The 21,970-nt window shown below is 41.4% G+C and overlaps 1 protein-coding gene across 2 annotated transcripts in view; it reads right to left on the bottom strand.

Moving 5' to 3' along the window:
* The window catches only part of scube1 (signal peptide, CUB domain, EGF-like 1), a 120,378-nt gene that overhangs the window by 46,124 nt on the left and 52,284 nt on the right, over positions 1–21,970 (bottom strand). For both annotated transcript variants that reach the window (XM_026146357.1, XM_026146358.1), the window contains exons 5-6: positions 5,420–5,548; positions 3,298–3,414 (exon numbers count right to left, since the gene is read on the bottom strand). In XM_026146357.1, coding sequence (XP_026002142.1) covers positions 3,298–3,414; positions 5,420–5,548 — 246 coding nt within the window. The remainder of the gene's footprint in view (positions 1–3,297; positions 3,415–5,419; positions 5,549–21,970) is intronic.

Genomic DNA, 21,970 nt, shown 5'->3' with positions numbered 1-21,970 from the left:
AGGGAGAGAGGTCCCAGCCACTCATCCCTAAAGAGTCTATGGGACTAAGTGGTGGTCGAAGTCCCATAGAGAGGGGAGTTGCTTTAGAGAGCCAGACCTACAGAGAATGAGGAGTGGGAAGAATTGAACCACTCTACTACTACAGCGAGGAGGAGATGGTAAAACCAATGCACTGGGGACGAAACAGAAGGACCAGTGTTGCTACAAACAACAGCAGCAGCAGCAAAAGAAAAGTCCTTCAATTAAAAAAGAAAGAAAATTGAAAGGAAAAAGAACAAAAGTGAATTACAGGCTCTCCTATGCAGCTGAGCAAGCAAACAAACAGCCAGACAGATTAATGAAAGACAAACGGTCGATGTGGCATGTGAGTGACGCATGCAGCAGGAATGGCAGGTAATAAAGTGAGGATGGGTGAACCCTCCAAGTCCCTTTTCCTCGGTTAACATGTATGGAGCAAGAACAGGTACAAGTGGATGGAGTTGCAGCGACTTTGGTTTTTAACCAGTCTGTGAGATGGAGGGTGAGGAGGTAGTGAGAGAGCTGGAGGAGGAGGTTAGCTTTGCTTTTATGGGAGCTTTCTCTAAGATCAGGCTGCAATTGAGATTTCCATTTTTAACCACAGAGTCTAACAAAAGGTCCCCCAACCCATAGTCACTCTTTCCTCTCGTGCACTGAGGATTAATCCCCATATCCACCTGATTCGGTTTGAACATGGTTGCTCAGACAAGACAGGCAATCAGGTACTATCACCAGAAAGCAGGAGGAGGGAGGAGGAAGAAGGAACAGAGGAGTAGCGCTATATAGAAAGGGTCAAAGGGGGTGGGGGTTAAAGGTAGGCCCATAAAGCAGTTGGGACACTCAGACAGAGGGGGTCCTTGCTTTGATCAAAAAATGAAGAGAGAGACAGACAGAGAGAGAAAACACACAAGACACTGGGAAAAGAGGGAGAGAAGTGTTCCCGCTCTCATTTTGCTTCCTCTTCACAGCCTTTTCTTCATCGAGTGTTCCAGTTCTTCAGAGCAGCTGGAAGGAAAAAGGGTTAGTGGCAATCAAAACCCGGCGCTGCTGAAGAGCAGCACAGCAACCTGCTCCAGTGTTAAGGCTGAGAGACAGCGAGACAGGTGTGTCCAGTGTTCAAACACAGCCATCAAAATGTCATCAGATAATTATGTGTTCACCAGTGTTCACAGACACGACTGACCACAGACTCATCAGCTCATCTGTAACATTAAATATGAAATCACACTTTAGGTTTTAACCTCTCCTTGATGTATACGTGTTGTGTTCACCGAGGTTCAGCTGGCAGTTAAAAACCACCTGTGAGCCACAGTCACACAGTCTCATCCGAAGCTCTGAACTCGATTGCTAATAATCCAAGGATTTCTGTCTGGAAACATACTTTGACCTTTTCTGGAGTTCCAAACAGCCACATAAGACTCATTTTGCTATCCTTAACTTTCCAAATATGAGGATCTTCCAGCTTTCAGATGTCAACCTCCGTCTCGTAATACACATAAACGCCTGGGTTTTTGTCCTATTTTCTTTAGCTGACTGGGATATTGTCATTGCTTTTGATCAGCAGCTCTTTTAGCAGGAGACACAGAGATTTTTCCTGTGCACCAATTTAACTTGAACAGATGGTCTCTGCTCTCATTTACTCTGAGCCAAAGTGAAGCTTCTTCCTTAAAACTTTAAATAACTAAGAACAGCAACTGAAAATACTAACTATGCTTAATAATTCACTCCCCAAAATTAAATAATTTTCACAAATATTACACAAGAATGGTCATTTTAAGGACTGTATCTAGTGTGCCATTTCCTTCATGCAAACAGTGAAAACGTTGTTTATTCCGTACTGTAAGACACCGGAATATCTGCGCTGCTCACAGTCCAAGCTAGCCAACACAGGAATCTACCATGCAAAGTGTTTGAGAATCATGAGAGGCCACCTTCACGTCCTACTGCAAATCCTTACAGTAGCGACATTGATTTAAGTACACTGAGGACCCTGACGATTATTAGAATATGTAATCTGATGATCAAAAATACAAGTGATCATGTGTGTAACAGCAGCACTTGTACCCATATACTTAAACTACGACAAGCTCTGATAAACATGCTCTGAGAGCCGGGTTGTAGTGATGAAAACTGCTTTCAGGTTTAGCAAAGTTTCTTAAATTTAAGTCAACAGTAAGAAGGAAAAGCTCTGAATGGCTTCACATACCTGGAATGCCTTATTCATGCTTTACTGATCGGAGAGCGAGTGAGATGAAAATGAATCTCCTCTAAGCAAGAACCAGGATGTGTACAAATGATCTGTGTGAGCAGAGACAGCTCCCTACTGCTCGCTGACTGAGCTCATTACTTCTGATATAATGAATGTGATTATTATTCAATATGTGTTTAAAATATGTCACCACTGTTTCCTCGGTCCTGACATGTTACTGCTGGCATGCTTAATAAATACGAACTTTAGCTCTCCTAAATAAGCTTGGATACACTAGCAGAGTTGGGTTTGAAAATCATTGCACTGAATCTTTCATTTGCATTTTACATGTTTTTGGGGAAAAAAACATTTATTTGTGCTTCTTCAATTATATAAAAAAGCAGAGTTATTTTAATTTGTTACACTATATTCTCTCTTGTCTTACTGTGTGTGTGTGTGTGTGTGTGTGTGTGTGTGTGTGTGTGTGTGTGTGTGTGTGTGTGTGTGTGTGTGTGTGTGTGTGTGTGTGTGTGTGAACTTTTACTCTCACACAAGCATATTTAATCTTACAGTATCACATGTCTTATTTATATAAACCATCACTGACGGTGTCAGTGGTTCTAACTATGCTAACAACATGTTCAGATATGATTCCCAAACAGTGGAGTATATTATAAATTCACAGTAAGTTTGACAAATGACCTGAAAACTTTAAGTAGTCCTGGAAGTATGAGTCACAGTCAGGTCTGCAACTATGATTAACTGTACATGTATCGCAGTGTTCCCTTCCTGTCGAAGCCCAAAACTTTTGTAGAAATTCTCATCAAAGCTTTGAATCCATCGTCTTTTTTAAGGTCTGTGTGAAAAGCTTCCTCGCTCCCTCGTGTTCACAGAGCTTAAGTACGGTAAGGTTGAGGCAGTATGGGGGAAGAACTTTTAGGTGACTCACCAGCTCCAACCCCCCGTACATGTTACTCTTTGTTCTAAGCTATAAAACTGTCTGAGGCCTTCCATTATACAGCAGATGTTACAGTCAGGCAGCTGTGAGAGCTTCGGGGTGTGTGTAGAGAAACTCGGTGGCTGTCACTCACCAATGCAGGTCTTGCTGTCTGAGTGCAGGGCATACTTCTGGTGGCAGCCACACACAGGCCCCGTGTCTGTGTCGTTGCATGTGTGCTGGCAACCGCCATTTCCATAGTTACAGGTCACTGAAGATAACACAGACATCAGCTCTCTTTAGAGTTTATAATACAGTGCCAGTGTTCATTTACTTGTTTATTTGTCTATATTTGTTTACATTACTGATCTCTGGTCATTTGTGCTGTAAGACGCAATCAGATTTATGCTGGTCAACAAGTCAGCGTGAGTGAGAGGACAGAGAGAGAGCTAGAGGAGAATACACTGAGTGGGAATTAGATGGGATGGTAGCAGAAAAGGGAGAAGAAGTAAAAAAGAGAGGGAGCGAAAAGTTATTACGGTGGAAGAAAGGGCGAGAGAGAGGAAACGCATACTGAAGCATAAAGACATGGAGGAGAGAGAGAGATGGGATGTAACGGACGGAGAGGAGACTGAGCATCATGTTCAAATCATTTCCGTAGCAGTTTCTATATGTTGCTGTTTCTGAAACGACCGGACATTTTAAATACAAATACGCACAAAAAACAAGAAACCATCAATATTTGTCTGCCTAAGATCTGATATGTTTTACTCTTTCATCCACCTCAGCCTGGATGGAAAGCTAGCTTTATGGCTCCACAATAACATCAGAGTACCTCCTTCTTATTTGCAGCACAGGAGCTTTGTCTCTATAAGGGCACAGGAAGAACTGACTGTGTTGGTGATTGCCATCCTGGCTGCTGCCAGGCCCTAAGGAGCTTGGAAAGAAAAGTGTCTGGACTTTTTTAAGTTTCTTGAAGACGTTTCATCCAAGAAGCTTCTTCAGTTTTAAGAGCAATTGGTGGAGAGTCCCAGATTTAAGCCCTATGGGAGTGTCCCCAAGGGGGTCACGGACCCCCTATTAATCCTCCACCTAGTCACTTGGTTATGAGAGGTGAAACGTCTTCAAGAAACTTAAAAATGTCCAGACGCTTTTCTTTCCAAGCTCCTTAGACTACGATGACCTGGATGAAGCTTCACAGACCAAACAGTGATTACTTACGTGCACTGAATAAACTCTATACAAGACCAAAGGCTTGAGTTTGGTCATTAACCATTCAGGGAAAGTAAAGTAAATCTTCCTGTAGTACTCAGGAACAGTGTCTGGTCTTAGTATCTAGCAGAGAAATTCAGTTTCAGCTTTTGTTCCTTGGAACATAAAAACAATCACCTATGAATTCCTATGTTATCATTTTTCCATCATTTTCAGGTCCTCCTATTTTGCCGAGTGTTCACAGGTCACAAAAACCAAGTGTAAATAGAAAAACTTAGATCCTTAAGACTCTTCATCCTGTGTCGATTAAGAACATCAAACATAGAGAACTGGAAATGCGATTAACAGGCATAAGAATGACAGAGGAAAGTGAGGTCTGTGCGTCTGTATGTGTGATGCTGGAGGCTTTGCAGTCTGCCAGTTCTTTCATCACTCATTTACTACCGTCCACTGCTGCCATGCTCAACAGGCCAGCACAGCACCGGGTCCCTTGCTGCTAATGAAATATTACCACAGTGGGGGAAACATTAGAGCTTTTTTGAGGCTTTCAAAATCTTAATACTCTCACTGCCTAAAAGTATAGCGAGATGATTTGCCAAACATTGTAAGTGAAAGCTCACTTTCCCCCATCAAAAACAGCAGCCCAAAATTCTCTAGGTGCGAGGAGTGAGAAACAGGAACTGAGTTGCAAAAGGACATGAAATCGCTCTTCTGAATCCTTCAGCACCTTCAGCTTGGCTTGAAACGCTTAGCTGATTTTGGTATTAAATGTCCAACCGTATATTTTACCACGGGAGGCCCGGTGGAATTGGTCCATTCATTGCTATTGCAGATGTTTATAACAGGAACATTTTGATCCTTCGTGGCACTAACACATCACCTCAATAAAATCAGGTCTATAAAACAAAGTGATAACACCTTGCTGTCATGTGAATTGTAAAATACAACGACAAGCACACATCTATGAAAAACGTATGTAGACTTAAAGGCACACTGTGTCAGTGAGTTGACACGGACACTGTGTGCGTCGGTTTGGGTAAGTGAAGGTCAAATGTGATACATACATGTGCAGTCCTTCTGATTTTTGGCCAGCTCAAAGCCAGGACGGCATTCACACGACACGCCGCCTTTCCCCGGAGCTTCCCTGCAGATGTGGGCGCAGCCGTGGTCCTTGTTCATGCAGTTCATTCCATCTGGGTGGGAACACGGAGAATATTTAACACTTTACATAAAGAAAGCTTTTTTACCTGATTATACAGAAGCGAGAGGACAGTCCTGATCTTGACTGACTTAGCCCCTCAGTCTGAAACAAGCCTTTTTAGCTTTAATGAATTCTACTATTTGAAACTACTTTCTATGGGCAGAAATCTGTGCCATCAGACACTGAATTTGAATAAGTTAAATGTGAATTTGAATCGCTTGGATTGAATCTGAATTATAACTTGAATAAATGCTTTTAAAAGCTGAATATGAATTATCCTAATTTGAAATTCAATTTATTGGTTTGAAAATGATCATCACTAAATTGAAATTGAATTTTATATTTTGAAAATGAATTCATTTGCTTTGAAACTGCATTTTACCCTTTAAAAATTTAGCTCTTGAATAATTTCAGATTCACTTCTCACCGTTCAGTTTCAGTTCCAAAATTCAGTTTTTGGGACTTACATCCGGAGTAATGAGCGCAGACTAATAGAACTACGTTTTACTAGCGGACCGAAAGTGTTACTGACGGGAATCTACAGCGTCTTGAGCTGAATTAAGACTTCAGAAGTCATTCGTCATGTCGAATGACCAGCGGATAAACTCTCAGGTTGGTAATAAATGTATTACAAGAACAAGCGTCATGTTAACAAATGATAGCCGTACAGTAGCATTACAAAATGCAAAAAGGAGCCTTGAGTGTTAAACCCATATTACTCCAAAGGTGGTTTTTAGTTGTCTAGCTGACTATCCCGATTCCTCTGCTGACATCCTTCACCAACTTCATCATCCTTACACCCTTAATCACAGCTGTAAAAATCCCACAGGGTGCCGTAATCACACACGGCAGGTCAGCCGCAGTATTAAAAGGAGACAGCAAGGAGACTTGTAACTGAAGAACTGTGGTTTCTCTGTTAGATGTGTTATATGTGACAGCAAGCCCAATCTTCAGGGTGAGCTGAACAGCCAAGGGACATTAAACCGCTGCTTTTCTTTCCTAATGCTACGAGCCAGAATGATGCTATCTGAAACCTCATTCTCACACACGGTAGAATCTCGACACGTCTTCATCAGGACCAATTAAAGTCTACATGTCAATGCTTGACCCATCTCAGCTTCCACTAAGGCTTTTTCTTGTCAGCACTTACTATTTCTTTGTTCTAGTCTGTTCATCCATTCGTTCAATCACAGAGGTCTGCTTGATGTGCTCTTAGTCTACTCCTGGTGATTTACAGAGCACATTGTGGCAAGAATATGTGAAATAGGACAGGGGAGGAAGCAAAGAAGCAGAGGATGGAGGATCAAGTAGTGAGGAAAACGCCAGCCAAAGATATCACTGAGCTCTGGCAAGAAATGGGGAATTCGTTTGGGTTTGTGTCACAATCAACTGACTTTCTCTACAAAACAGAAGTTGAAAATTTGATAGGGGGCTTCAGTTTGAAAGAACGGTTTGTTTCATCCTCGTAAGAAGTTGTTTTTCTTGCATAGCTTTTTAGTGGCTGGTTGCTCATACGACTCCTTTCACTTAATAACTGTTGAACAGTCTTTATTCTCCTGAAATGGGAGTGATAATGAATGATTAATGATTTTTAACTGTACACTCTTAATTTGACTATTCAATCAAAGTGCAAAATCAAAAGCACTCATGCAGGAACATACATTTACATACATTTACATAGCTGACAAAGAGTAAAACCAAATCCACCTCACATCACATAATTCAGCCAGATTGGCTGGTACTGATATGCAGCCAAATCTGGACCCTGTACAACTCATAAAATTAGCAGACCAATGATGCTAGAGGGTAAAAAGCTCTGAACATATGCCAAAGCATGCATAGATCTTATTTGAAAACTAAACTCATAAGAAAGCACTGTTTCTACAACCGGTTTAAACTTTGGAGAAGTCAAATAAACGGAGAGAGAGCGAGAAGACGGACACAGGCCCGGCCGTCAGCACAACTGAGCCTAAAACAGCAAACAGAGCTGCGGGCGCGAACTGTGGCCAACATGACGAGGGGGTTAGGCTGCCTGGCTAAGCCTAGAGCTCACTGACACACTCAGTGTGCTGCATGGGTTACTGGTGAAAAACGGCAGAGGTTCATGGACCAGATCTTAAGACGTTAGAACTATAATAAGTGTATGAAAATAAAACAAAGGATTTTTTAAACCCATACGAGAAAATGATAACGGTTGAATCAATTCCCATTTTAAAAAAAGTTGCACCAATAATGGAACAGTTAGGTGAATAAACACAACCGTAAGAAGTCAAAATCCATAAAATCTAACTGAAATTTTCTGATAAAGCAACCCAACAAACACCTTGAGTGACTCCTGCAGTCTGAACAAGCTGTAACAAAGACTTTCACTCCTTGCGAGTATAGTTAGGCGATATTTGCGGAAGTTATGCAGATCAGCTGTTTATGTGGGCATAACAAAAAAACTACACACACACACAGCTGAAGCATGACTGAACGTCCCTTAACCAATGTGCTTTTTCAAAGGCATAAAGAATATTAATGCATTTAAAATATATATATATCTGACCTGACCTCTGACCTGTGGAGTCAGTGGTGCTTTGAAGTGAATAAAACACACCAAAAAACAATGATATGTGCTGCCTGTGCCAATTGTGACTGCATTTCTTCACTTAGCAGTGAAAAGGTAAAGAAAGGGTTGATCTTTCTTCTTTCCAGCTCAGTGTGCAGCTTTGTTTAGACAAAGAAGGTCAGCAGGTTTACAACTACTGAACGTCCTCGCTGGGAGCCCCAGAAGGTCCAGACAAAACACTGAGGCACATCCTCGTGGCCCTGTAGGAGCCCCCAGGATAGACTTTGCCTCTCACACAGGCTCTCCTCTGTCTCTTTTATTATCCTCTGTCTGTCTTTCTCTTTCACCTCTCTGCTTCTCTTTATCCAGCAGTCCTCACATCCCTCTCCTGCTCTCTCAGGAGGTCTGACTCCAGATGAGGTCCAAGCATATCACAGCCATGTTATTACAACCTGACTCTTGCAGCGTTACACCCCAAAGCCCAAAAGTCTGGCTGGCAAAGTACAATCAGAGACAGAAAAAAAGGAAGGAATGAAGTGAAAGACAGAGATGGATAGAGGGAGACAAACTGAAGAAAGACGAGAGGAATGTGGAAAAAGAATGTTAGAAGAAAGGCGAGAGAGGGACGCAGAGCGGGATAATTTAGAGTCTCCGAGTTACTCTCCTCCCCGTTTCCTTTGAGGGTGATGAGGAATGAGGTGATGCTGACAGCGAGTCTCACAACCCGATCTCCCCACTAGGGACAAATACACATTTGACAGCTCAATTCAACTGTAGATGTTAAAGTTTCAATAATGTGAAACACCTATACAAATACGACATAAATGGAGTCTGGGAGCTAGTTCGGTCTGTCAGTTGAACTGTGTTCGCCCCAGTATGCTCACATTATGTACCAAACACACCCCTCCCAATTTAGCAGCCAATTCTCAATAAAAAGGACATTTCCCTGACATGTTTCTACATCCACCCACGCCACCAACACCCACCTTCACTTTGCCGCTCCAAGTGGATAACTACTCATTACTCCTCTGTTCAAATGTGTGGCATGTTCATGGGGAATGACGATGATCACTTCAAATGTGTCTTTTCTGACTGAACTATATTTATAAATCCCATGAGATTAATAGAAACACCTTTTTAAAGTGAATTTCTTTTGTCAGTTACTCAGGTTCAAACTGGACACCTGATAGATGAAAACGATTAGACTTAGTTTGGTCAGAGTTCTCATCTTTATGCACTCATTTAATTCTCCACTGTGTAAAAAACACCTAATATTAAGCAGTAAATTGATATCCACTTATTTAACAAAAACATGACCATTGTTCACTGGCAGCACTACTGGCATCACATTTAGTGACCACTGGTTTCCTAACCACTGGTTGGATTTCTTGATGACAGCCACTTCTCCTTTGTACAGATAGATATCCCATGCAAGGGCTTGGCCGTGCATGATAGTTCCTCTTCGTCTTCCTCATCGTTTTCTAGCTTCAGCTGCCCGAGGCTTTTCTGGAACAACTCATCTCGGGGATCATCATTCACTAATCGTGGCCCTCTCGCTTTCCATTGCTCATAGAACCTCTGGGTAAGACTTTTGAAGTGTTTTGGTCTTGATGTCAGTGGCATTTATTTCCTCCTGTGACCAGCTTATTATTCCAGATGGGTATCTGTTGACTGGTAGGGTGTATGTTCATCTTCACTGAGTCCCACGGAGTTCCTGATGAATGCTATTAGTGGACAATTTGTCTTGTACAGTGCCAAGAACTCCAGTATCCATGTTTTCTTGTAGTCAGTTCAAGTGGTGCTCAGATTGGTCTGCCTGGTCTTAGTGTCCTGACATACCATCAACCAGTTTTTTAAGTTTGTGCTTCGGCTCTCTGGTGTTATTTTCAGTATCTGAACTATGTCCATGGATTGACTCATATACCTGCTTGGCTTGGTTTCTATGATGCCTAAGAGGAGCTTCCATGTTGTGGAGAGGCAGGTAATCAGCAGGTAGCTTAATGGTGTTACACCCTTTGGAGCTTCATGATCAAGATTGTTCTACTCTGTGTGAGCCAGTCTGAATGAGTATCTGGTATAAGCTGCCTCCTTATTTGTGCTGCCAGGCAATTATGGAGTGTTGTTTAGCTTCTTCAGCCAGTAGGCATGGATCATGTCAGGTCCTGGTGCACTCCAGATCTTCATTGCAGAGACGTGTTGTTGGATGTCTGCTCTTAGATCCACCAGCCATTGATGTGACAACTCTTTCCCTCAGATGTTCTTCCAGCTCTGGGTGGGTCTGCCCTTGTGTGATCCTTCCTTTGTAGCTGAGAGTACACCCTGAATGGATCTTTGGAGATCAAAGCTCCTCGGGGTGGCTGTAGCTCAGGTGGTAGAGCAGGTCAGCTAGTAATTGGAAGGGTTGTGGTTTGATCCCTGTCTCCTCCGGTCTGCACGCCACATGTTTTTGGACTTTGGGGCGATGGTGGCTCAAGAGTTGTGTGTTCGTCTTGTAATCGGAAGGTTGCCGGTTCGAGCCCCGGCTCGGACAGTCTTGGTCGTTGTGTCCTTGGGCGAGACACTTCACCTACCGCCTACTGGTGTTGGCCAGAGGGGCCGACGGTGCGATATGGCAGCCTCACCTCTGTCAGTCTGCCTCAGGGCAGCTGTGGCTACAACTGTAGCTGCCTCCACCAGTGTGTGAATGTGAGAGTGAATGAATAGTGGCATTGTAAAGTGGTTTGAGGGGTCCCGAAAAGCGCTATTTAAATGCAATCCATTATTATTATTATCATTATAAGATACTAACCCCAAGTTGCTCTCTGATGCATTCATCAGAATATATATGTGTGTGAATGTTAGAATAGATAGAAAGCACATTTTTGTTCTCTAGCATATCTCTTGAGCTTGTGGCCAGAGCTGGACCCTTTGTTTGGCAGTTTCAGTTATCTGTATCTTTTTGTATGTGTTTTTCATCCAGGACCTTCTGCATGATGCCCTTCTGCACCTCAGTTAACCAAATAATCTCCTTCCCTGATTTTGACTTCCAACCTTCTTCTCCATTGGGCGCCTCCTGCATCCTTAAACTTAAACCCAAGTGCTCCTAGGATTACTCTGGTAGTGGTGTATATGAGCCATATGGTTTCAGTGTTACATCGTCTATTTCAGCTCCACTGCTCTCTTCTATCAGGGCTGGATCATTATTTCCATACGTTGTCCAATGCGCTCTAGCCCCAACATCTCCAGCTTTCATAGTAGCTTTCGGCCATTGAAGTTACTGCACTGAGCAACTAGGTGCTTCTTGGTCATTGCTGATGTTGGCTTTCTACTCATCAAATCAAATCAAATCCCTTTTATCATCACATCACATGTGCAGGTACATTGGTACAGTACATGTGAGTGAAATTCTTGTGTGTGAGCTCCACAAGCAACAGAGGTGTGCAAAAATACAATAACACAAGAACAAGCAAAATATAGGAATGGCTAAATCTGAGAATTATATGAATAATATATGTACAATATAAGCTGTCTCTCAGTCTGCTGGTTCGGGACCAGATGCTGCAGAACCTCCTTCCTGATGGAAGTAGTCTGAACAGTTTCTGGCTGGGGTGACTGGAGTCCTTGATGATCCTCCCCGCTTTCCTCAGGCACCGCTTCCTGTAGATGTCCTGGAGGGAGGGAAGCTCACCTCCAATTATCTGTTCAGAGCACCGCACTACTCTCTGGAGAGCTTTGTGGTTGTAAGCGGTGCTGTTGCCGTACCAGGTGGTGATGCATCCAGTGAGGATGCTCTCAATGGCACATCCATAGTTCCCAAATGCATTGCACATAGACCCTCTCACTGGGTTAGCTGGTCCAGTATCATTGCATTACTTATTATCAGTCCTTGCCCATATATGCCTTGTTCCTTCCTCCTGACTCAACCTCTGTATACTTCAATGAGTAAAACTGGTCAGCTATGCTGGTTGTGGGTTATAAGAGAGTAATTCATGTTTTGTTTAGGCAGAGAAACATTAAATAGTCGGGGAGGTCCAATAACCCTGAGCCTGAAATTTTGTCATGCTTCCTGTACATCCCACAAAAGTGGTGAACATAACAGGGATTTCAGCCATAAGCTTTTAGCTTCTGCTAAGCTTATAAATGATAAAAATTCTGTTCACTTCATTGAGCTGGCAATATTGCGTCACTGTTTTTTTAAGAACTGTGGGAAAAAATTCCAGTTATTTGACATCTACATGTCCAGTATCATGTAATCGTATACATTACTGCACACGTGCAAAGTACCATCAAAAATGAATGCCTAACCCTCTGACACTAAACACATTTTGAACCTCAAATATGGCTTCAAACTCGTGGGGACGGGCATTTTGTCCCCATTAGTGACTGTTGGTCCCCACAGTTATAGTAGCTTGCCAATCCTCACAAAGACAGACAGACACACACACACACACACACACACACAAGTTTCCAGTTCAGTAGTCAGAAAACCACCCATAAAAGAAATCAAACAAACAGAAACAACCTCCACTTTAAAGAACACTTTTACATAAAAGCTTTGAAATCTGGGATATCAAACAGGAACAGTTTAAACAGTTTATATTGTTACAGTTTCCTCTTCAAAGAAAACCCAGTTGCAGACTAGCTAACAGAGCAGCTTGCCATCTGCAGTGCCTTGGGTACGGTTAAAGTCTATTTAGTGGTTTCAGTCGAGGAAATACTTCCAAAATGTTAAAAAAAAAAACCCTCTATGCAAAACATCCTTTTAATTTTTCAAAGACATCAAACTTTGTTTTTGCTAACCCAGGAAATTATAAAACTAACCCTAACCAAGGGAATTCAGCAACTGGTTCCAAAAAGTGGAACTTTTCTCATTTTCTGACTTGGAGAAATAGGATGTGAAGAAATCTTCTTTACAAACTGGAGCAAAGAGGCTCTCCACCAGAAAAGAAAAAAGCAGCCCCTCTTAGCCATCGCCCCCCTCCCTCCACTTTTCCATCCATCTCTTGTAAATGCCATTTTAATTTAAATCTGTCAGCCGCTGGCTGTGTGTCTCTCACTGCTCTGCTCAAACCACAGTGCTATAGGTGCTAAGCCATGAATTTCAATGAGAGCTTTTCTTCAACTCGCTGCATTGAACTCCTTTAAATAAGGACTGTGCCTTTTTAATAACCCTCCCCAATCTCCTGGTTAAACACAAGAGGAAACAAGCACCATTCCCACCTACACACACACACACACACACACAGAGTTTATTTTGCTTTCTTTCCTTCATCTGGCTCTAACCTAAGACATATCGGCATATCAGGAATGCAGATTTAAATACTAACTTTGGTTTTGAGTTATGAGCATAATTACTTCAACAAGCATAACACCAAGCAATGATGCTGTATTATTATTATTATTATTATTACATTGTGGACAATGAAGTAAAACTTGGACAGCAGCTGAATCAGTTCACTAAGATAAAGTGCAGATAAATTGTTCTGAAATGTGGAATGGAAATATTGTTTTTATCTTCCACATAAATGAAGCCAAAAAGAAAAGCAACACACCCAGAGAAATAATACAGAGAGGCAGCAAATAACAAAAGGGAAATGTGGTCTTTGTTCACAGAAATGCAACCACTATGACACGTGCTATTAAAAGTCTTTAAAGTGTTTAAAGCTGCCAAAAAAAGGATTTAAAAATAGTTAATTTTTAAATAAACATTTGTTGTTGAAACAGTGTTTAAAGGCGTTTAATTGTAACATTGTTGTTCTCTATCAGTACAGGAGCTCGAGCATTCAAGATGAAGGTCTCCTTCATCCAACACATGTTTATATTTACTGTTTTGTTCATTTATTTTGAACAATTTTTCTACAAATCTAAAACATTACATTTCATAACATCAGTCACAAACAGGATGCAGCATCAAAAACCACCTTGGCTTTGGTCACTAGCAGATTACCATGGTCGCCTGTAGTTTGCATGGAAAATGTTAACACTCACTAACTAACCACCATGTGGTTGTGAAACCGTAACATTCACCTTCAAAGTAAAAGTTATCCCTTACAGTTTCACTACAGCTTAGCAAGTAATTGTGTTTGCAAACTACAGGGAGTGCAGAATTATTAGGCAAATGAGTATTTTGTCCACATTTAGTATTTAGTATTTATTTATTTATTGTCATTGTCAAGAACAATGAAATTGCGTTTGGGGCTTCCATACAACCCAAAAAAACAAAAAAAAAACAAAAAAAAACCTCTTCATGCATGTTGTCTTACTCCAAGCTGTATAGGCTCGAAAGCCTACTACCAATTAAGCATATTAGGTGATGTGTATCTCTGTAATGAGAAGGGGTGTGGTCTAATGACATCAACACCCTATATCAGGTGTGCATAATTATTAGGCAACGTCCTTTCCTTTGGCAAAATGGGTCAAAAGAAGGACTTGACAGGCTCAGAAAAGTCAAAAATAGTGAGATATCTTGCAGAGGGATGCAGCAGTCTCAAAATTGCAAAGCTTCTGAAGCGTGATCATCGAACAATCAAGCGTTTCATTCAAAATAGTCAACAGGGTCGCAAGAAGCGTGTGGAAAAACCAAGGCGCAAAATAACTGCCCATGAACTGAGAAAAGTCAAGCGTGCAGCTGCCAAGATGCCACTTGCCACCAGTTTGGCCATATTTCAGAGCTGCAACATCACTGGAGTGCCCAAAAGCACAAGGTGTGCAATACTCAGAGACATGGCCAAGGTAAGAAAGGCTGAAAGACGACCACCACTGAACAAGACACACAAGCTGAAACGTCAAGACTGGGCCAAGAAATATCTCAAGACTGGTTTTTCTAAGGTTTTATGGACTGATGAAATGAGAGTGAGTCTTGATGGGCCAGATGGATGGGCCCGTGGCTGGATTGGTAAAGGGCAGAGAGCTCCAGTCCCACTCAGACGCCAGCAAGGTGGAGGTGGAGTACTGGTTTGGGCTGGTATCATCAAAGATGAGCTTGTGGGGCCTTTTCGGGTTGAGGATGGAGTCAAGCTCAACTCCCAGTCCTACTGCCAGTTTCTGGAAGACACCTTCTTCAAGCAGTGGTACAGGAAGAAGTCTGCATCCTTCAAGAAAAACATGATGTTCATGCAGGACAATGCTCCATCACACGCGTCCAAGTACTCCACAGCGTGGCTGCAAGAAAGGGTATAAAAGAAGAAAAACTAATGACATGGCCTCCTTGTTCACCTGATCTGAACCCCATTGAGAACCTGTGGTCCATCATCAAATGTGAGATTTACAAGGAGGGAAAACAGTACACCTCTCTGAACAGTGTCTGGGAGGCTGTGGTTGCTGCTGCACGCAATGTTGATGGTGAACAGATCAAAACACTGACAGAATCCATGGATGGCAGGCTTTTGAGTGTCCTTGCAAAGAAAGGTGGCTATATTGGTCGCTGATTTGTTTTTGAATGTCAGAAATGTATATTTGTGAATGTGGAGATGTTATATTGGTTTCACTGGTAAAAATAAATCATTGAAATGGGTATATATTTGTTTTTTGTTAAGTTGCCTAATAATTCTGCACAGTAATAGTCACCTGCACACACAGATATCCCCCTAAAATAGCTAAAACTAAAAACAAACTAAAAACTACTTCCAAAAACATTCAGCTTTGATATTAATGAGTTTTTTGGGTTCATTGAGAACATGGTTGTTGTTCAATAATAAAATTATTCCTCAAAAATACAACTTGCCTAATAATTCTGCACTCCTTGTAGTCTGCATCTTCACTGCACACTACGGGCAGCTGCAACAGTCTGGTAGCAACCAAAGCAATCGCAATTGTTTTTTCTGTGCAGCACCATATAGCTAATCGTCATCAGTTTAACTTAGCAACAACCATGACCACTCACAGTCATGCAGGCCTGGTGAACAGACCGGGCCTGCATGACTGTGGCTTTAGCAGTCAGTTTCACAGCCACTAACACTCCCAGCCAGTCTGGGCATACTAATGTTTTTGCTAACTGGTTACCAGGTAATTGCCAACCCGTCTCTATGGCTGTGGGACAGAGTCCTTGTTAATTATTCTTTCCATTATACTCCATTTCATCCACACAGTGTATCAAGTTAAACAAACTCAGCTTTGAGTCACATGACTGGGGCAACATGTCACATGCCTGTGAGTAGCCCTTCACAGACATTGCATCTTAGCATATCTTAGTCCAGACCACCATATAAATCTAATGAAGCAGTTTTTGTAATTACAAAAACAAAAGTAAAAAGGATGTAGAACTGTCACTATTATCTGTTGGTGTATAATTTTGCTGCTGCTGGATCCAGGTCCTGATACCAAGGACCTGATACGTGGTGTAAAGAAACTTGCAGGAATTTAAACAGCAGAATGTCTGAGGTGAGAAAGTGGCAACCAAGCCTGCTACAAGGTGTTGGGCAACAACTTAATCACTTTCTGTGAGGGCAAGGCTTTATTCTTTATACAGGACACACCTACACCCATGGGCAGCCACACTACAGATATCCTGCTTGTTGGCTGGTTGCAGACTTTTGCACATCGGATAACATTGTTTTCAAATGAATATAAAAGTCACATTTAAAATTGGTCTGCTGCTTTTTATGATATGCCCACTGAAGAAGCCTGACATGATTTGGCAATAAGGTGAAAGAGCCATGAAACACATAATGTCAGCTGAGTAACGGATGGATCAACAGAACTATTGTTTGCATTTCATTTCTCCTTCCTATCCATCCCTCACCTGCAGTGTCTTTACTTCAAAACTAACACTCTGATTCAAAACTATAAATAAGTGATTAAAAAAACACCCCATTATTACATGAGAGGTGTTTGGATTCAAGAGTCATTCACCAAAAATCACAGCACATGAGCAGCTACTGGATTCAAAGCAGATAATATACAAAATGGATGTGAGTGATTACACTCTGTAAGCGCCTAAACTGTCAATGCTGCCAAATAACCCAACTTTGACAACAGACTAAAAGCACCTAAACATTCACTGTGATTAATCACCTGTCTGAAGCAACTTACAAGTCCCTGCAAGTTGTCTTTCACAATGTACTGAAGTGAACTGGACTGCCTGAGCTTTAGCTATATCTAAAAACTGATGGAGTTCTTTGAAAAATGGTCAGCAGTTATGTTAAGTACACTTAATGTGTAGTTAATGAGGTACAACCTGCAAACCACAAGCCTGCTCCTTAAACACACAAGCAGTGCGGGTGCTCGTGCCCTCGGAGCTACAGCTATGGTGTCAAAGCAGCAATGCTTACATGGAAGCCAGAAACAAAAGCAGGGCAGCGTTTAGTGTGTAATGTTACCAGAGTCCAGCTGCTGATGTCATAGAGAGACAAATGTCCAGGGAACTGTTTGATGCACATAGTCACTGTTAACTGAAACAGTTTAAGCACAAAACACGTGTCCAAAGCAGGTAACTGATGAGAGTCGAAAACGTTTACTTCATGTGCAGATATATATGTGTGTCTGTGTGTGTGTGTGTGTGTGTGTGTGCGTGCGTGTGTGTGTGTGTGTGCGTGTGTGTGTGTGTGTGTGTGTGCATGTGTCTCATTTCCCATAAAGTCGTCTCCCCGTGTTTCCTGTGTTTGCTACTGTGCAGTGGCTGCTCACCAGCTCACCTCCACGCCCTCGTATTAAACATTTCCACCTACCAAAGACAAACTCTGAACTAAAAATACAGCCAGAACAGGGAGAAAAAATGGGAATTCGACCTTCCGCTCTCATGTAAATAAGTTATATTTACCCCTGAGAGAAAGACAAACAGAGGGATTACTCAGTTATTAGAATTTGCGTTAGGTTAAAAAGGTTAAAAATCACAAGCTGGAATAATATTTAAACAAAGTATTTATAAAATGAAAGAAGAGGGTTTTGGGAGGAAAGCATTAGAGTGTGCTTTGAGTGTGTGTGCATATGAATGTATCTGATCAGCCCATAGTGTGTAGTTCACTCCTGAGACACACAAAAGCAGCTTTTACGTGTTAAAACAGAATTGAGACACATGGCTGGCAACATTTAACATACTCAGAAACTCACAGCATCCAAAGCCAGATGCAAACATCAAGCTTTTCTTTTACCTGCACTGACCAGGAAAGTGAATACAAAGGATAAACATAGATCATTTTAGGTCTGGTTCTTTAATGTGGGGTATGAAAAGACACGAGTGCTGCAGTTTGGCTCGTCGTGCAGGGAAAACACACAAAACAAGATGGTTCAGCTTTATCAAATATGCCACTAAACCGTGACAAGGAGCAAGCATTCATACACTCAGCCTTATCTTTATGGACAGCAGAGAAATGCATGAAATCCTTTCATAGCTGCAGAGTTTGCAACATTTCTGGTAGTACTGTAGGTAGGTAGTAAGAAACCTCAAATCTTTTCATGTGTGGAAAGTAACAAAGTAGAAATACTTTGTTACTGTACTTCAGTAAAAATTTGAGGTACCTGTACTGATTTTGAATATTCATTTTTCTGACAACTTTTGACCTTTTTACAGGCGTGGGCTGCATGTAGTTGTATTCAGTGGCGTAAATCCACAAAGAGCAGTAAACCTCAAAGCAACAGCAGCACATGTTGGGATCCTTTTACCCACTCAGACTATCTCAGGAGTCCCACTGACGGCACTCATTCTTCTGTTAGGTTTGGAGGGGAAGTAAAAAAAATATTATATGTTCATATATGTTATTATATTATTATTAGATTAATATAGCATGAGGTGCAGTTGGCTTTGCATACATCGTTCCTTTTTTGAATACATTTCAGAGGCTGTACTTTTTCACTTTTATTTGAGGAAAGAAGTTGAATTAGTAATTCAGGGTATGTACTTGAATGTGTGTATTTTTGCCACCTCAGATAATCGACACTGCGGTCAGTCTGAGCTCATTGTTGATGCTTGTAGGCGTGATAAAGCCATTATAAAGCTTGTATACGGAGGTGAAAGTGTACAAGTGGTGCTTAAGAGCATTATCAACTATACAAAATACAATACAGAATAAATGCTGCCCTCAACAGCAAGCCTGACCCATAGTCCATTATTGTACTTTAGACTGCTGGAAAGTATCCAGTAGCTTATTCTCACACTTTTCATAACATAAAAATAATTATTCAGTGTCCTTTTAGGAACATTTCACAAGGACACTGAATGTAAGCTTAAATATATCAATCTGCCCTTTTTTCACTCTCAGTTGAGTCACTGCAGTCGTTGATTCTATTTTAGGGGCTTTTGCATCAACACATTAAACACTATAAAAACAAGTATCAGGTTCCTAATTGTCAAACTAACAATCATTTACAGTGAAGCTGTCGATATGAACCTTAATGGCATTATTTCTAGCTTTCGGTTAGCTTAGCTTTCAATTGATGCTATGATGATGGCAGCCAGGTACACAGAGTTCCCTGTACTTAAGGTTCCCACGTGGCCCAAGCCTGTCATTTAAAAGCTCTCTGTACCTCCAATTTCCTGCTATGGTTTGTTTAAACTGAGAATTCCTCTGTCATGAAGAGGATGTGTATGTGTGCGAGTCACTGTGTGTGTGTGTGTGTGTGTGTGTGTGTGTGTGTGTGTGTGTGTGTGTGTGTGTGTGTGTGTGTGTGTGTGTGTGTGTGTGTGTGTGTGTGTGTGACTGTTGTGCAACAACCTTAGCCTCAGTCTGCTTCCTCTCCTCGCACAGCTCCAAATAAACAGCACTGCTCCAATCCACTATGTTTTTCTCACTGTTTATTTTTCTCTTTTTCTACCCAAACATACACACCTCCCCCACAGCCTGCTCCCACTGCTCTCTTTCCTTCTCTCTCTTGACACGGTACAATATGTGCATATATATATATATATTGTGTGGATTATCTCATTATTTCAAATAATTCCCAACTCGATTAGTTAGTTATGCTGCTATAGGCTCGGGGTGCTTGAGGACTTCGTGTCCTAACTCCATGTATTTGTATCCTGGGCTTAAAGCAGGATCTACAGGTGGGGGGACGCTAAGTTCCAGTGGAGCAATGCACCACGAGAAATGACTCACTTACAAAAAAGTCACATAAGAATTTCTACTGTGAGCTTCAATTTATTTGCTTTCATGGTGGACAGACTGTGGTCCACTGACCCATGCTGCTACTGGCTCTGAGCTTTACTGCTCTTTGTTGATGTAGCCAGCTATATTCTACAATATATAAGCACGTGTTACATAGATATTATGACTACTTTCAAACCCATATAAATTCAAATAGATGAGTCCAACCAAAGTCCTTCTAGAATCATCTCCTCTGACTCATCAGTCCCATTGGACCAGTAATTTTGAACCATTATCTAAATGAACTTTTTTTTCAGACAAATCTCTTAGATGTTTGACACCAACATTACACAACTTACAATCCAAAAGTCTTTGGGTGCCATCTGCTACTATCAGGTCCTAATATAGCAATGACTGCAGACACCCCAACCTGCACCCATCCAGAATCGTCACAATCACCTGTCCTCCTCGTCATACATTGTTTCTAAAATGCAGCCTGTCCATCTTTAGCTAGAAAGACAGATTATGTACCAAACCACACAGAAACATTTTGTTTGTCTTTGTCGAGCTGTTTAAAATCCTGCATTTGAAAAAGTTACTTGTGCCTAAAAGTGTGAATTGATGACAGGAATAAGAAGGAAAAAATCATTTTAATAATCATTTTATTTACTGATTAACCAAAGATATCTAACATTTGCCTATTTTGTCCTTTTTCTTTTTCATGGTCTCTCTATGCTCTTCTGCATTAACCCCGTCCTTGCTTGGTTCTGCCGAAGATCTTGTCCTGTTAAAGGGGAGTTTTCCTGTCCACCACTGCCAAGTGCTTGCTCTGACTGGCAAAGGGCTGTCCTTTTTGCCATCTGGTTATCGATGTAACCACACTACAGAAACGTCAGCTTACACTCAAAATGCTAAAAATACTGCTGGCGGCCAGAAGCAGGTACACCTGTGTGACATCTGACTTGAGTTATTCCATTCACAAGATTTTCTGAAAACTTGAGTTCAAGATCACTGAAATTCGAAGTTGCCTGAGATTTTGAGTAGATGCCTTTGCTATCGATTTCCTTCTATGAGGCTTTGTTCTCGAGTTATCACATTCACAATCTTGGCTGCTCACCTGCAGGGTGATGACAACACCCCATCAGCCGTTCACACGTGGGGGGTAAAAAGCATCAGCAAACAAAGGACGCTGCAGTAAATACAAACCATTAATGTAACATGATACTGTAAATTTAGTTGCATTACACTTACAAACATGTCCTCGCTTCCTTTACAAAGGTGGGCTTTGTAGTCATACGTAAATACTAAGATCACACGTCTGTTGTCATTAGGACAGGAAGTTGTGTTGGTGTGTGAGACTGGACCCTATAGGGTTTATATTGTTAACTCATAATTAGGAGACAGTGCATTTCAGGCCATTTTACAGAGAAACGAGAAAGTAATACAACGAGAAGTATAAAAAATTACTTTCCCCTCGGAGTAATCAAGTACCATCCTCCCTTCTTATTAAGAAGCGTTGTGTGTAATATGTGTAAAACATTTTTTGAGTAACAACCCCAACACTGATCAAAACAAAGAGGTGAAATGCCTCCAACACACAAACACTTGACCACACATCACACAATTAATTTGCATTAATATAATGTGTTTGATATTCTGCTTAGAGTCCGAATGGAACTGATAAGTGACTCGATAATGGAATCAGAATTGCTTAATTAATTCATATCAATTCCCATTCCTAGTGTCCATACCTAAAAAACTGAAAGAAAGGTCCTCATCATCTTTATTGGGGATTTGTGTTGATGTGTGAGACTGTAGGTTTATATTGTTAACTGGTAATTAGGTGACACTGCATTTCAGGTCACTT

This window comes from Astatotilapia calliptera, chromosome 17 (genome assembly GCF_900246225.1).
Source record: "Astatotilapia calliptera chromosome 17, fAstCal1.2, whole genome shotgun sequence".
NCBI lineage: Eukaryota > Metazoa > Chordata > Actinopteri > Cichliformes > Cichlidae > Astatotilapia > Astatotilapia calliptera.
Note: the sequence above shows the minus strand (reverse complement) of the source record. Positions and strands in the feature narration are given on the sequence as shown.